The sequence below is a fragment of the Bicyclus anynana genome, chromosome 22, assembly GCF_947172395.1.
Source record: "Bicyclus anynana chromosome 22, ilBicAnyn1.1, whole genome shotgun sequence".
NCBI lineage: Eukaryota > Metazoa > Arthropoda > Insecta > Lepidoptera > Nymphalidae > Bicyclus > Bicyclus anynana.
Genome location: NC_069104.1, coordinates 825,305 through 839,504, shown reverse-complemented (window position 1 = coordinate 839,504; position 14,200 = coordinate 825,305). Strand labels below are relative to the sequence as shown.

At 37.8% G+C, this 14,200-nt stretch overlaps 1 protein-coding gene across 5 annotated transcripts in view; it reads left to right on the top strand.

Moving 5' to 3' along the window:
* The window catches only part of LOC112043821 (LIM domain only protein 7), a 204,459-nt gene extending 195,058 nt beyond the window's left edge, over positions 1-9,401 (top strand). For 4 of the 5 annotated variants that reach the window (XM_052888509.1, XM_052888506.1, XM_052888507.1 and 1 more), the window contains 7 exons: positions 311-364; positions 1,660-2,117; positions 2,602-2,713; positions 3,196-3,303; positions 4,138-4,214; positions 5,054-5,160; positions 6,239-9,401. In XM_052888509.1, coding sequence (XP_052744469.1) covers positions 311-364; positions 1,660-2,117; positions 2,602-2,713; positions 3,196-3,303; positions 4,138-4,214; positions 5,054-5,160; positions 6,239-6,426 — 1,104 coding nt within the window. In that variant the 3' untranslated portion in view covers positions 6,427-9,401. The remainder of the gene's footprint in view (positions 1-310; positions 365-1,659; positions 2,118-2,601; positions 2,714-3,195; positions 3,304-4,137; positions 4,215-5,053; positions 5,161-6,238) is intronic. The other variant, XM_052888508.1, reaches the window with a different exon arrangement.
* Positions 9,402-14,200: the final 4,799 nt, after the last annotated feature.

Genomic DNA, 14,200 nt, shown 5'->3' with positions numbered 1-14,200 from the left:
CTTAAGAAATGAACAAAAAGCTTTGGAAGATCCTACGCTGTCTTCATCTTTAGAAATATTTATCTGTAGTTTAACTTAAATCTGTGATAAAAATCACAAACGACCATTGACTTGTACCTAATTGAATAAAAATATTATTATACTTTGAAAACTTCATTACAAACAAAAAACAGTAAGTATCATGTGTAGCAGAATACATATTTCCTTCTTCAATATTTCAAAAACATATTATGTAGTAGTTCCAAAAGAAATCATCCTCCATTTTGTGTGTAAATAACATTAAACAAGATGGCCGCCGCGTCGTTTGCAGGCTCGCACTAACGAGGATTGGCCTGACGGGCACTTTGACGATGCTCACACCAAGGTGATTGTTTTACACTAATTCACATGTTCATTGTAATTAATATGAATATTCTTTCGTTTTGTCGTGTGATTTTCGGTTTACATTACTATAGATATAGTTTTGCTAGACTTTCTATTAGGAGCTAAGACCCATTAGAGCATTGCGTTACGTTGCGTTGTGAAATCACATACCACATCAACGCAGGCGATGGTTTAACAGACGGACATTGTTGGGATTGTGCGCTCTCTGTGCGTCCTCTTGCGTTGAGAAGTAGTGCGTTATCGAAACGCAGATTTGGCATACAATGAGTTGATCCGTTGCTACAACGCAACGCAATGCGCTAATTAGGCATCGTCCTAGGTAATCTTCTATTTCCACAATCTTCGAAAGAACAGCGAGACGCCGTAAAGGCATCCCTACATGGTTGACATCCAGACCACATGTAACGAATGTTTCATTTCGACGTTTTTTATTCGAACTCCTAAAGTGTAAAATGCCCTATCGACGTCTTAGTTCCTGTCGTCTACAATCTAAACACCTGCAAGTAAAGATTGAATAAGCAAGCGCGTTCCATCCAGATCTCATTGTCAAGCGAAGCATATTGACCTTATAAACTGAATAAAGTGTTTCGAGCTGTTGGGGGTCTGGGTCTTTTCCATTGCTGTCTCAGTTGTCAAGTTCAAGCGTACAAGCATGGGAGAAGTTAATTAGCAGTATACGTAAATACGTGTACTGGTTATTATACTTAAGTATACTGATAATAAATAGAAACAATTATTCTGCCTTGTTAGTCGCTAGAGTTGAAAATTTTTTAATGTGTAAATATTTGCAATTAGAAGAATGTAAACCGAAAGTTGTACTAAATATTTGTATACAAAGTTATTTAATAATGCACGCATGCTTGATCTGTTCACTATAACAATGTAACTAATTCACAGTTAAGTCCAATATCAACTGCGTATCAAACAATACTTAATAATCTTAACTCATAGTACGGATCTTTATTTTGGCTTAAATTTTAGGCAAATATCATAAATTGGGTCGATTTTGAGATATTAAGTAACCTTAGTATGTTACTCTAATAGTCCCTTTACAATATTATTGGCGTTAGACTTACGCATACTCGACACGTGAAAGCTGCTTGCTTTAGGCCTTGCATTTGCGCAATGCTAAATTAACGATCATTTACGCAACGTCGTTACAACTAACGCAAACACACTAACGCCATTAGGAATAAACTAACCTTCGCAGTACTTATTGGACTTAACTCAAAACAACTCTCATCAAATATTAATTTAACGCAAATTCAACAATAGGAAGTCCTGCGTTTCGAGCGGGAACTCCTACAATTAGAACAAGAGGAATTGAGAAGGCAAAGAGAAAACCTTTTGCGTGATCAGAACAGAATAATCCAGAAATCAGTCCAGGATATATCCACAGCTGGAGCGCCTGAGAAACCGACGATACCCAGAAACAAACCCACCAACCAAAACTACAGACACTCGATGCCAAATTTATTAGTAAGCGAGAATTATATACCGCCTCCAGTCATTCCGAAGACAGCACCAATGGATGAAAACATGAAAAGGAAGCCGTTCGTCTCTGAGGAACATATTCAGAGTCATTTTGGCGTAGAGGAGAGCAGGAAGGTGTTGTTTGATGATAAATACGCTGAAGTTAGAAGACCGGTGCCCAATGTGATGAGACCGCCTCAACCAGTACTGCCGCCTAAACCAAGGAGTCGGGATTCCATCGAAAGAGAGATCACTATGAGGTTAGTAACGTTTTGTTAATGAGATAAGTAATTATGGAACCTGCAGTTGCGCTAAAAATTTAGCTATTATGTTTATTTTAGTCAAAGGAAACTGCGGTATTTGTGTATGAAGTTTATGGTTGCCGATGGTTAGCAAGCCTATAGGGCTAACACATCCCGTGAAGAAGAAAACATTGTCGACACATAGTGATGTAGTTAAATGTCGCTCTATTATCCCAGCACAACGAAAGAGGTTGCTATTTATGGATTGTGCCCTTATTATACATATATTGTGATCCGCATCTTAAGCCTACTGGTATCTAAGTACAAATGGCACATCTAACCTTCGTGCTTCATTTAAATCGATTAGTGGTACTGCTATGTCTGTTGGGGTCGAAAAGCTTCTAAATTTTTAACCTGAACTTAGGTCTGAGCCCAAAACTATAAATTCTGATTTGCATTAACAGCGCGTTACTATGGTCATCAAATGCTGAAATGTTTCCAGGAGCAGTCGAGTGCCGTCCGCAGTGGAGTACGTGAACGTGGAGCGGTCCGCGCAGCTGCGACCGAAGCCCGCAGCCAACGGGTATCACCCAATGACAAGGCACACCTTGCAGGTAACATAATTCTGGAATCAGAATCTAGGTATATTATATTAATATCGTTCGCTTCGGACTTATTGAAAATACCGTGACATTATTTATTTACGATTGCCATTTAACATTTTTTTTATTTTATTTACACAAGTATTACCAAAATGTATCTGCGGTTTTTACTTTCCAAGATGCAAGTACATTTTGGTGGCGCTGCCGTGAATCGCTCAATACTAATATGGTACAATTATGATGTTAGATTAGTATGGTCGTTCAAACAAAATTTCAAATAGCTTTTATTTGTGTATTTTTAAACGTTTCGACAATCTTTGTTCTTTGAGTACCCTGCCCCCGCTGCGTTGCGGGATGTCGTAATTTGGGCAATGGCTTACACGGTACTTGCTTTTGGCGTTTCTTGACTCTCACAACATGTTCCTTATCTTGAAACAACCGTTAGGATCCTGCTGCTGAAGGGAATTCAATGAAAAGAAATGATCTATTCGCAGGCTCTGAGCGCGGCGCCGACGCCGAAGCTGATCTCCAACTCGGAGTGGCAGCGCCAGCCGCCCGCGCGCCTCAAGCCCGCCAACTACAACCAGCACTGGCTCATACAGGTGAGTGAACAACAAGAACTTTAGACATAGACAAAAATGTTATTGTGTTAAGCTGATAGGCGGGTACAAGGCTAACAAGGCGGCAGAATGGGTTTAAACCGGTAGCAGTCCGGCACTACCCTTAGTACTCCATGAGGATTTCCCCTCCTGAAGTACAAAAAAAAGGTGAGCGATTATAGTGATAAAGATGCCTGGAGGTCATAGGCAGAAAAGACAGAAAAAGTAAAAATTATTGTAAATTATTATAATGTTTGATTTTTTAGAACAGCAACTGTTGAGTTTATTGCTGGCTCTTCCGCAAAATCTGCCTTCCAAAACGGTAGTAGTCTGTACAAATAGTCAAACTTGACGTTTCATTTTTAAAATAAACATACTTGAATATAAATGAATTGTGACTTTGAATAGTCTATAAGCACTTTTAAAACAACAAGTTTACAAGTTACCAGTAGAGACTCTTCCATGACTTTCCTGATTTTTTGAGGCTCATTAATTAAGAGGACTTAAGTTGGCTGATTATGATGATTAAATAGAATAAATAAGTCTGTCATTTTGACTTACAAATGTTCATGACCTTGTGAATCCCTTCGATTTGTTTATTGTCGCTTGATGTCACGAGACGACCTATTAAGAAAATGACATTCTGCCAGCGTCTCTGATTCGCTGAATAGTGTCTGAATCTTATTCACCAGGCTAGAAGTAAAACTTAATAGTAGAGACTCTTCCATGACTTCCCTGATTCTTAGGGAATCTCAGGCTCATTAATGTGACCTCAGTAGAGAGTTAAATTGGCTGATATGATGATAAAATAGAATAAACAAGTCTGTCTGTCCACAGGAAGCGGAACAACGTCGACTGCAGGAGCAACGCTCGCCAGCGCGCACGCCCGCGCGGTACGCGCCGCCGCTCAGCACGTAAGACTACTGTTACTGGTACTGCGGCAGTAGAGAATCGATTAGCCGGACTTAGAAGACATTCGGATAGTTAAATGTGTGAAGAAGAAGCGTATTTGTGTCATGCATGCAGCTTCTCACAGCTGAGCAGTATATCTTCCAGATGATAAATCCGGGTGGGGAGCTCTATGCCTCCTTGCCCGAGTAAGACGCGGAGAACTTGCTCCCCCGGTGATTTCTACAGTCCCTTTCGGGGCTGAGGCATCTTGGCCTATGAGTCGATTTTGTTTATGCAGTCTAATCAGTGCCAATGCGTGGACTGCGATCCCTCGCTATCCGGAGCTGGGGCAGTGTCTAGTCCAGTTCTTCCCCAGGCGCGAACTGCGATCGTATCGCTGTCTCATAGCGGGGCGGTGACTTGTCCGACCCTTGCGTCATTCATCGTCGTGTCTGTCGTTGCCTCCGGTGACTGCACCTTCAGATATGGCCATTTATAGAAGCTCACAATGTAGAAGACGCCCATTCGGTGGACTTTCGCAGTCCAGTGCTATACCGTGAAGTATCTGAAGTACTAAGTCGCATACTAGATGACGCTACTAGTAGCTTGTATAAAATTGTATCACGCTATCATAACTTGAGCTTCTTAAAAATCTTAGCATTCATCATTATACAAAAAAGTTGTGCAGTGTGTTATTTCGTGTTGAGCGATCACAGGGCAAAATTCTTTCGTATGAGATTAGCTACTGAAGGCTTTACTGTGTTATTATTATCTGCTTATTCGCGAACTCTTAAACCATGCAAGAGTGATGACTTTAATTTCAGAGATTCCATTAATCATAATATTTAATCTCAATCCGCAGAACACCTGAACGTCGTACAGTGAGGCCGGAGGTGACTGAACCGCGGGAAGACAAGATGCTAAGCGTGAGCGGCCGCAGGAAATGCTCGCACTGTGGGGAGGAACTAGGTAAACTGGTACCACGATATCAACTTTGATACTTGGAGGCAATCTGACCAGCTTCCATATTCATACAAGATGTAATTCTAATGTTGTCATTACATCAGCTGATGGATGTCCACTTCTGGAGACTGCCTTCTGTAGGAAATGGATGAATAGGAACTTTCAAATGAGCTGCCTGTCTGTGAATCCCTTTAGTTTGCTGAATATTGTTAGTCATATCAGCGTGAAGGTCTACCTATTAGGACTCACAACTCAACCTAGTCCCTACTACATTCCCCTGAATGTCATTCTGCCAATTCTGAGACTCGCTTGTCGCTTGATTCCTTTTTTTTTCTTTACAAGATAAGCTCTTGATGTCACTAGTCAATCGATTGAGGAAAAAACATTCTGCCACCGACTCTGCGCTTGATATCGTCTAGTATCTGAATGGCATTTACCCAGCTAGTCTGTGCTCTTGCAAGTCTGTTATAATCGATTGTTGTAGTAAAACTTCAACAATAATAGGGCGATGCGTGCTGCCATCTTCAGCCATAGTGAAACAGTTTTTGCTATTTGGTAACTACCAGTAGATGGCGTTCTTAGAGAACTTGGAAACTATCCCTTTTTGTACAAGAATCTGTTACAATACAGTTATGCGAGGCTCATAAATGACACTTTGATTTTTATTCTTGAAGTTTTACTTAAGACTTCACTAAATCAACTGTTTATGCTTTCAACTAAGAGTATGTTACTAGCTGCCCTATTCACTAATTTGGTCTATATTAACAACTTATTAAAATAAACATCATATCAATAGGGAAATGTCAACCTACTGCATGATAGCCACGAAGAATTGTCAGTAGGCACCGGATTACATTTGTTACATAGAATTTCAATTTCAACCATCTTACAGGCTAGCAAATGTTTGCTATTTTAAACTACCAGTAGATGGCGTTCTTAGAGAACTTTGAAACTATCCCTTTTTGTACAATAACTTGTTGCGTTGCAGTTATGCGAGGCTCATAGATGGCGCTTTGTTTTTGTTTTTGTAATATGTCACCAAGTGAATGTGACGTCACCAAGTGAAGTATGTGTGTGTGTGCAGGTCGCGGCGCGGCCATGATCATCGAGTCGCTGTCGCTGTGCTACCACGTGTGGTGCTTCACGTGCGCCGTGTGCGGCTGCGCGCTGGGCGACGGGCGCGCCGGCGCCGACGTGCGCGTGCGCGCGCGCCGCCTGCACTGCCACCACTGCTACTCCTCCGACGACGGCTCCAAGTACAGCTGCGTGTGAGCGCGCCCTTACCACCAACTTGCTAGTGTGTACGCATCTTAAGCGCCTAGCTACGTGCGCGTCCTTGCAGTCCAGCTGCGCGTCTGTCGTGCGTGCGTGCCCGTATAATGCTGCGTGTGGACGCGCCCTTACCATGAAGCTGCAAGTGTGTGCGTACCCCGAAGCTTAGCTACGTGTTACTGTGTACCTGTGTACATATCCTTGCAGTTCAGTAGACCTAACATGCGTCCAATATAGATATATCCAAGACCAATCGACCAATATAGTGTCCCCTCGCAACGAAAGATAGCGCTATTGGTCGATTTGTCTTCACGAGATAACGTCGTAGGCCACATGTTAGGCCCACAACTGCACGTCTGAAGTGCCTCTACAGAAAAGTGTACCCTTAATCTCTAGCTGTAGGTGGACCCTTACGGTAAAACTATGTTTTAATGCCCTTAAAAGGCAGCTACTTGTATAACTTAAGTACTCTCTTGTGGATTAAAAACCGGAGTTTATTACCCATAACATGCAAAAAAGTGATCTAACCCAAATATTAACTTTTCTAATAATTACTACAAAATTATATTATCATAATATGTAGTCATCAATTCATCATTCACAACCATATCATAATCAACATCATAGAAAAAAAATCTATTAGGTTTCACTATAAATATCCCCTTTCTCCTAGTTGCGCGCGCGCACTATCGCGTGATGACGTCACGCGCTCGGCTGCGCGCGCGCTCGCACGACACGTCTCTGGACTCAGCTCGCTCTGAGCCTGATTGCACGCGCATGTTTTACTTTACCCCCTACCCCTTATCACCTTCACTACCCCTTAATCCCTACCACCCTGACGATACAATTTAATCTCTACGTGATTTCCCTAAACTAATAAAAAGTATATTGTATCGTAAAATCTTTTTGTATTCCATGCCTTCAGTCAAGGTCAATTTAATCTAAATAAACCAAAAAAAAATACATTTTTCATAATTGTGTGATGAACAAGTTTTCTTAGTTTTTTGTTACAAGTTAACATTTCTGTAAGTACATATATGAAATTGAAAAAATCGCGTTTTTGTTTTGTAATTTGATTTTGTTGTAAGAAATACTTTTATTTGAGAAAATTCAAATTTCTTTTTTTTTCATCTGTCACATTACCATCATCTTACACATTTATTGGGAACTTATTATTTTTTTAAATTACAACTTGAACACAGTTCTTTAAGAAAATTTTTCAAGGATTATTGTAATGCCAAAGTGGCAAAATTTTTGTTTGTATTAAAGAATACTTTTAAGTTACAGTAAACAATATCAATAAGCAGTTACTAATTTAAAATATATACAAAGTAATATTCTTTAAAATGTGGTAAATATTGAAATCATTACCTTAAATATAGTGATGATTTTGGTTTTGATTTTAGAGAACTATTTAAAATAGTTACAATAAAATCATAATAAGAAAGGTTTAGGACGCAAAGACTTTATTAAGATAAGTTTAATTTGGCTTATGTCATCATAATAATTATCTTTATTGTCGATTTTAAAATCGATTATGGTCTGCGGTTGATTAAAAATCGATTTTTAACTTTGATTACATTTATGTAAGTGTTCATACTTTTTAATTGATCCTCTAGGATTTTCGATTTAGTTATTATTTTCACAGAGATATACATTAAAAGCAATAATAGATATATTTTTTTTTTCTAAATATAAATAATAATTGCCTTAATTGATAAAATACACGTTTTCATTTTCACTTATTTTGTGCCATGCCATAACGTGTTGAACTATTTTTAATCGGAAACTTAACACTGATTTAATTACGTTTTTTTGTATTATTGTTATTATATGTTATATAAAGTCGCGTTTAGACTATATAACATTCCTGTTACGTAACCTTTTCTGTAATATATTTGTATAACCCACTTGTATGTCTATATTATCATATTGGATACATAGTATAACTGTCAAGTTTTTTGTCACAAATTTAAAAAAATATTTGTTTTGACGAATATTATAGTAAATAATGTATTTTTCATGTTATATGTACGTATATTACGTGTTATATAATGTTACATAGTCTAGACCGACACTAGGGAAGTGTATTTTAAATATGTTAATGGGGAACTTGTATAATTTTGTAAATAATTTTTAATTTATGTCGTAGTGTGTGTTAATTTAGCTTTAATAGAGTATTTTGTAGTCCTAATGTGAACATTTAATCCAAAAATGTTTATTGTTTTGATTATTGTATATTATTGTCGTTTTGTATTGCATAATTCTAGCAGTGTTTTTGTATAATTTGTGATTTAAAATAATTATAAAAGCCATTCTTGAAATCTTTATTTATATTGTTTTTCATACACAGATTATACAATTGTACTAATAAGGGTAAGACTACACTGTCAATATTATTTTTTCTTTATTTATAGTCGCAAAAATAATAACTTTGTATTAAAATCATAACTTAATTATAACACTAACGGGTTCATATTATCTATTACAATTAAACTCATGACGCGACATTTTTTTTTTTGCTAAACTTGATACAATTTGATTTTTAGCGTAAATATAAAATTATTGTTTCCATAAAAACGTTTGGTACATTATAAAAATTTAATTATTTATTAAAATTATATGCCACTCTGAAGATATGCCAGAAGTGATGACTTATTTCCCAACTTTTTGGGATAGTCAATTTAAAATAGAAACTTTTAATTCTTCAGTAATAAATCTTCTTGATTTTGGTCATCGATAAAGTCGCTATAATTTTCAAAATGGCGCAATTTATATTCTATAGCGTCGTTAATATAGTTAAGTTGTAATTGTGTGAACATAAATTGGTGTTATATAGACGTGTTATATTTATTGATAGTTTAGTGATGCCCCAAATATTACGTTTGTATTGTAATTATAATATCGATCGACCCTGTACATTGTGTATGTGAAGAGCTACAACGTATATCAATAAAATATTACGAACTTTATAATCGTTTTATTCTTCAGTTTCACCCACATAGTTTCTTTTCCGTTCCGTTTTGAATACAGGCATAAAATATAATAGGGATGATGACTGTTTTTTAAATTGTATATAAATTAAGAGTATGCTAATAGTAAAGCAATTTTGTAAAAGTAACAGGGTATCTGCGATCATTACTTTCGGAGCTACAGGGATTTAAAGGGTCAGATTTGCGACGCTGCCGTGGACCCCTGAAAAACGCCCCATACAAAATGGCTCGAACTAATGACGTCATAGCCAATGTAATGATCGTTAGATTTGTATGCGCGTTCAAACAAAATTACTAATATCTTTGTTATTTGTGCGTTTATGCTTATAGTTCATATATTAAAAAATGTCACATTTAATGTAAGGAAGCTGAAACTGTATGAATTTTCATCTAATTACGATAAAATATTTTTAATAGATTTTGAAATTTTATAATCTCTTTTATTTTGCAAATATCCAGACAATCTTTGCTTTTTATGTATAAATTAGTTAACGTTGACCCTATTTACCCGAATGTATCATAAAAATCAAAATATTCAAACCTAGTCATCATCCCCATTCTTAGTGAAAATATCTTGAAAAATCTTGATAATTCTACTTTAATAATGAAATCATTACTTTATCAAAAAAAGTTTGCTACAACGTTTTTTGACATTTATAATTGACTAGCTGACGCCGCGCGGTTTCACCCGCGTGATTCCCGTTCCTGTAGGAATACAGGGATAATGTATAGCCTATAGCCTTCTTTGATAAATGGGCTATCTAACACTGAAAGAATTTTTCAAATCGTACCAGTAGTTCCAGAGATTAGCGCGTTCAATCAAACAAACTCTTCAGCTTTATAATATTAGTATAGATATAGATCTATAATATTTGTCCCCCTCAGCGAAAAGCAAAGATCGTTGAACATAAAGCCTGAGTTTTACGACATTTATGAAGATTTGTGATTGGTTTGTGTTAAGTTTGTCGGTAACAAAAATAAATAATACAATTTCAAATGTTAGTTCACCGCTTTTGTTTTTTCTTCAACAACCATACTTTTATTAAGATAATTACTTAAAATACTTGACCAGGTCCTTAATTAAACATCGTATTATAATCTCCATATTCTTTTATACGACGGTATACATGAGTTCCCGGGGTTGACGTTGTATTGGCAGGGAGGTAGTTTACAGTTAGTAGATGTCCGCTAAGAACGGATTTTTCAAGAGGGCCGGATTAAGGAGGTCTAAGAGCGGACGAAGTCGCGGGCGTCCGCTAGTTTAACTTAACTGGCAATACACTTCTAAGTGACTTATACTGATAGATACCTACTCTGGGCCAAATATGTGCTTCAGTTATTTGGCAGCAAGATATCGTCTGCTTATTATTAGTCTTTGGTAGTCCTACTGAAATTCCTGCAACATTTTTCTTTTCAGTCTCCGGTATTATCATAATGAACTGGAAGGTGGGAAAGAAACTTCGTAATTATTTTTATTTATATACGAAACTTGGCAGCTAAGTAATTTTGGACGACTATAAAAACGGAAACACTATTTTGATTAAAAGATAAAGTAGCATCATATTTTAGTGCTATCTATGAATCGGTTTGAAGTCGGTGCCAAACAAATAGGTATTTTTTGGCTTCATTATTATTATGACAGTATTTTCTATTTGGTACCTTTAAAACAAACTGGTCTTTAGAACTTTTAGAAATTTTATAGACATAATTTGAATATCTACTACCTACGATCTATTAAAAGATCCCAATGATCTAATAACCGGGTGCATTATACACTAGTGTAGGTATGGAATCACAGATTACCTAACATTGCATTTAGGTACTTGGCTACGGAAGTGTACAATTGTCATCATTAGCCGTTATTCCGTGTATCTGCTAACTCGTAAGATAAGCATCAGCTTTTACCACAGATAAAAGGAAATATAGAAGTGCGATTGTCCGTTCGCAGTCGCAGACATCTTCCATTGCTCACTATTAGACAAGTGCGTTCACTGTTCTGCAATAAGTCTCTGTATACAGATAAATCGAGTTGAATTATATAGACTGTGAAGTCTACAAACTCATATTATTTACTATAAAATGAAATAAATGCTTTTACTCCATGGATTAAAAAGGTGTTAGCTTTTAGCGTTGACTGGTCTGTGGTTTTCTCAAGTGGTTAGGTCTTAGACCATTAATAACATTATTTACACGTTGCGTTAATAGAATACAAAAATCATAAAAAAATTGTTTGTCTGTTTGTTCGGGTTAATTTCTGGAATGGCTGAACTGATTTTAATGGACATTCATTTGAAGATAGAGGAGGTTATCTTCATATTAAATAAAAGCGACTGGTCACTCATCACAAAATTTCGAAAACCGCTTGACGTAGAAAGATAAAATTAGACCGGGACGTAGTTCCTAATTGGTAGACGTTCGCAGTCTGCTAAGAACGGATTTTGCGACAGGGCAGGTTTAAGGAGATCTAAAAGCGGACTAAGTATCAGGCTAGTTAGAATATAGAATTTGTCCAGTAACCATAAAATTAACTTAGTTTCTGTATGAATAGTGACTTCGAGGTTAATAAATAACATTTGTGCTGATATTTATCCCGGAAAAATCTATGGTAACCGCTAGATTTGTGAAAAACTGAACGTCCCTTAATCTATAAAACAAAGGGCGTTGGTCATACAACTATCGTTTAGATGACTAAACGGATGGAATATTTACAGAGAAGACCCCTCTATACGTACCGCACTCCGTGGCATCAACTACTTAATCTTTAGTAGGAACTGACCTTAAACTGAGCATAAGGTTACGATAACAAGCACCAGATACGATTTGTGTAGGTATAGGAAGCTAGGGAGTAGGGAGATAATATAGGAACCAACTAGAGGTACTTCTGACCTTATTATGAGATAAACAATCACGGGCGTTGAAAAAAAAACCGAAGAACAGTGACAAAAAAGAATGATAAATAAATGTTTCGTGAAGACTTTTCCGTCAGAAAAACATTTTTATTTTATGTTAGGAGTTAGAGTTTAGGCAAAAGTAGGTACCTACCTTCAAAGGACCGGGATTGAAGTCATTACCTTTGTTTGTTCGGTCTGCAGTCTGACTATGAGAGAGAGGGAATAGACAGTGCACCTGTGCACTATGATATCTCCTGCGTATGGTTAATCTCGGGAGCTTACGTATTAAGGAAAAAAATCTCATGTGGATTAGGAAGTTGGTGTTGCATCCTCGTGCTTCGGAGAGCACGGTAAGCCATCCTGGTCATTATCATTAACATCTTTTAGTGGTTAATGAATTTAACAGTATCACCATAAAACCGCCAACCCGCATTTGATCAGCGTGGTGGGTCTAAGCTCAATATCACCTTTGGGTCGCCAATTTTAACGTTTAACTGGGGCTGGCAATTAAAATAATTTTAATTAATTTCATCATTAACAATCCATATTCGGTTCACTGTCAATGGTCAATGCTAGCCAAATGCAGATTTGTGAAGTCTGCTAGACTTCACACACGCAGATAATTAAGTAAATTCTTAGGTTAGGTATGCAGGTTTCCTCACGATGTTTTTCCTTCACCGTTTGAGACACGAGATATTTAATTTCCTAAAATGCACATAACTGAAAAGTTGAAGGTGCACGCCCCGGATCGAAGGCAGAGGTCATTTCCACTGGGCAATCAGGTCTAATAATAATTAATTTGGACAACGAGGAAATAGTTTTTTTCCGTATTTTACCAATTCGATGCACGAAGCCTAACGACAACATCAATAGCTTCATTTGTGGTACCTAACGTGGACTTCGTCCCCCATTGAATCACCATGGGCTGGGCGCGACCTTGTCCACAGATAATGCAAGTGCCCAGTCATGGGAAATTGTAACAACCGCGACTGAGCATTGTGAGACCACAGAATAGCTAACAAATGATTTCCATGTACCGATGAGGTTGATTAACGTACTATACAATCGATGTAGGTACCTAATTGTGTTCATTTTATTTAGCCACATTGATTCATTGGTCAGCTGGACTGAATAATGAAGTCCAGGGTTTGAAGTTCAGGTCAAAGAATCAATTTTTACTTATTGAGTTTATTCTCAAGGTAAATCTCAATAGGATCGTAGTATATTTTATTTTCTGTCTGAGTAGGTGCCGATAGATCCCTGCAGAACCACTACGGCGTCACCGGGGGGGTTGGACGAGCGCAGAAGCATCGCCTGATGTGACCCGAAGGCTGAAAGAAAGACAGAGGACGGAACGACTCTCTAAGGGCGTCTCCTATGAGACTCGGACCTCGGCTTAGAGGGTTATTCGGGAGGGGGTAACCGTGACTTGAGTGAATCAGTCCAAGATCGTGAGTTCAGAAAACCCACGTCCGGGTGACGTCAGATATCGGGGACCTCGTCTTCGCCGGCGTAGACGCTGTGTAGCTTGTGTTCGTGTTGCCTGGGAAGCATTGTCGGTTGTTATGTCGTCGTCTGGATCGTAAAGGACGTTCTTGGGACGCCTCTGCTTGCGGTTATCGTTTAGGTTGGGAGTGTTGCAGGCCTCAACCACTAGTTGGTTGGGATGGATGGCAGCTCTGTCTTAATAGTTTTGAGAGAGCTGTTTCATGTACTTAGTGGTAGTATAGTAGGTGTAGGTAGGTATACTAACCTACAGTAAGTTAGCGGTGTACAATATAGGTAGGTACAACATACACGTACATCTCTGTGGCCCGGAGAGAAGATGTCCTAAAGAGAAGTTACTCCTTCACTTTATTGACGGCCTTCGTGGCGTAGTAGTATGCGCGG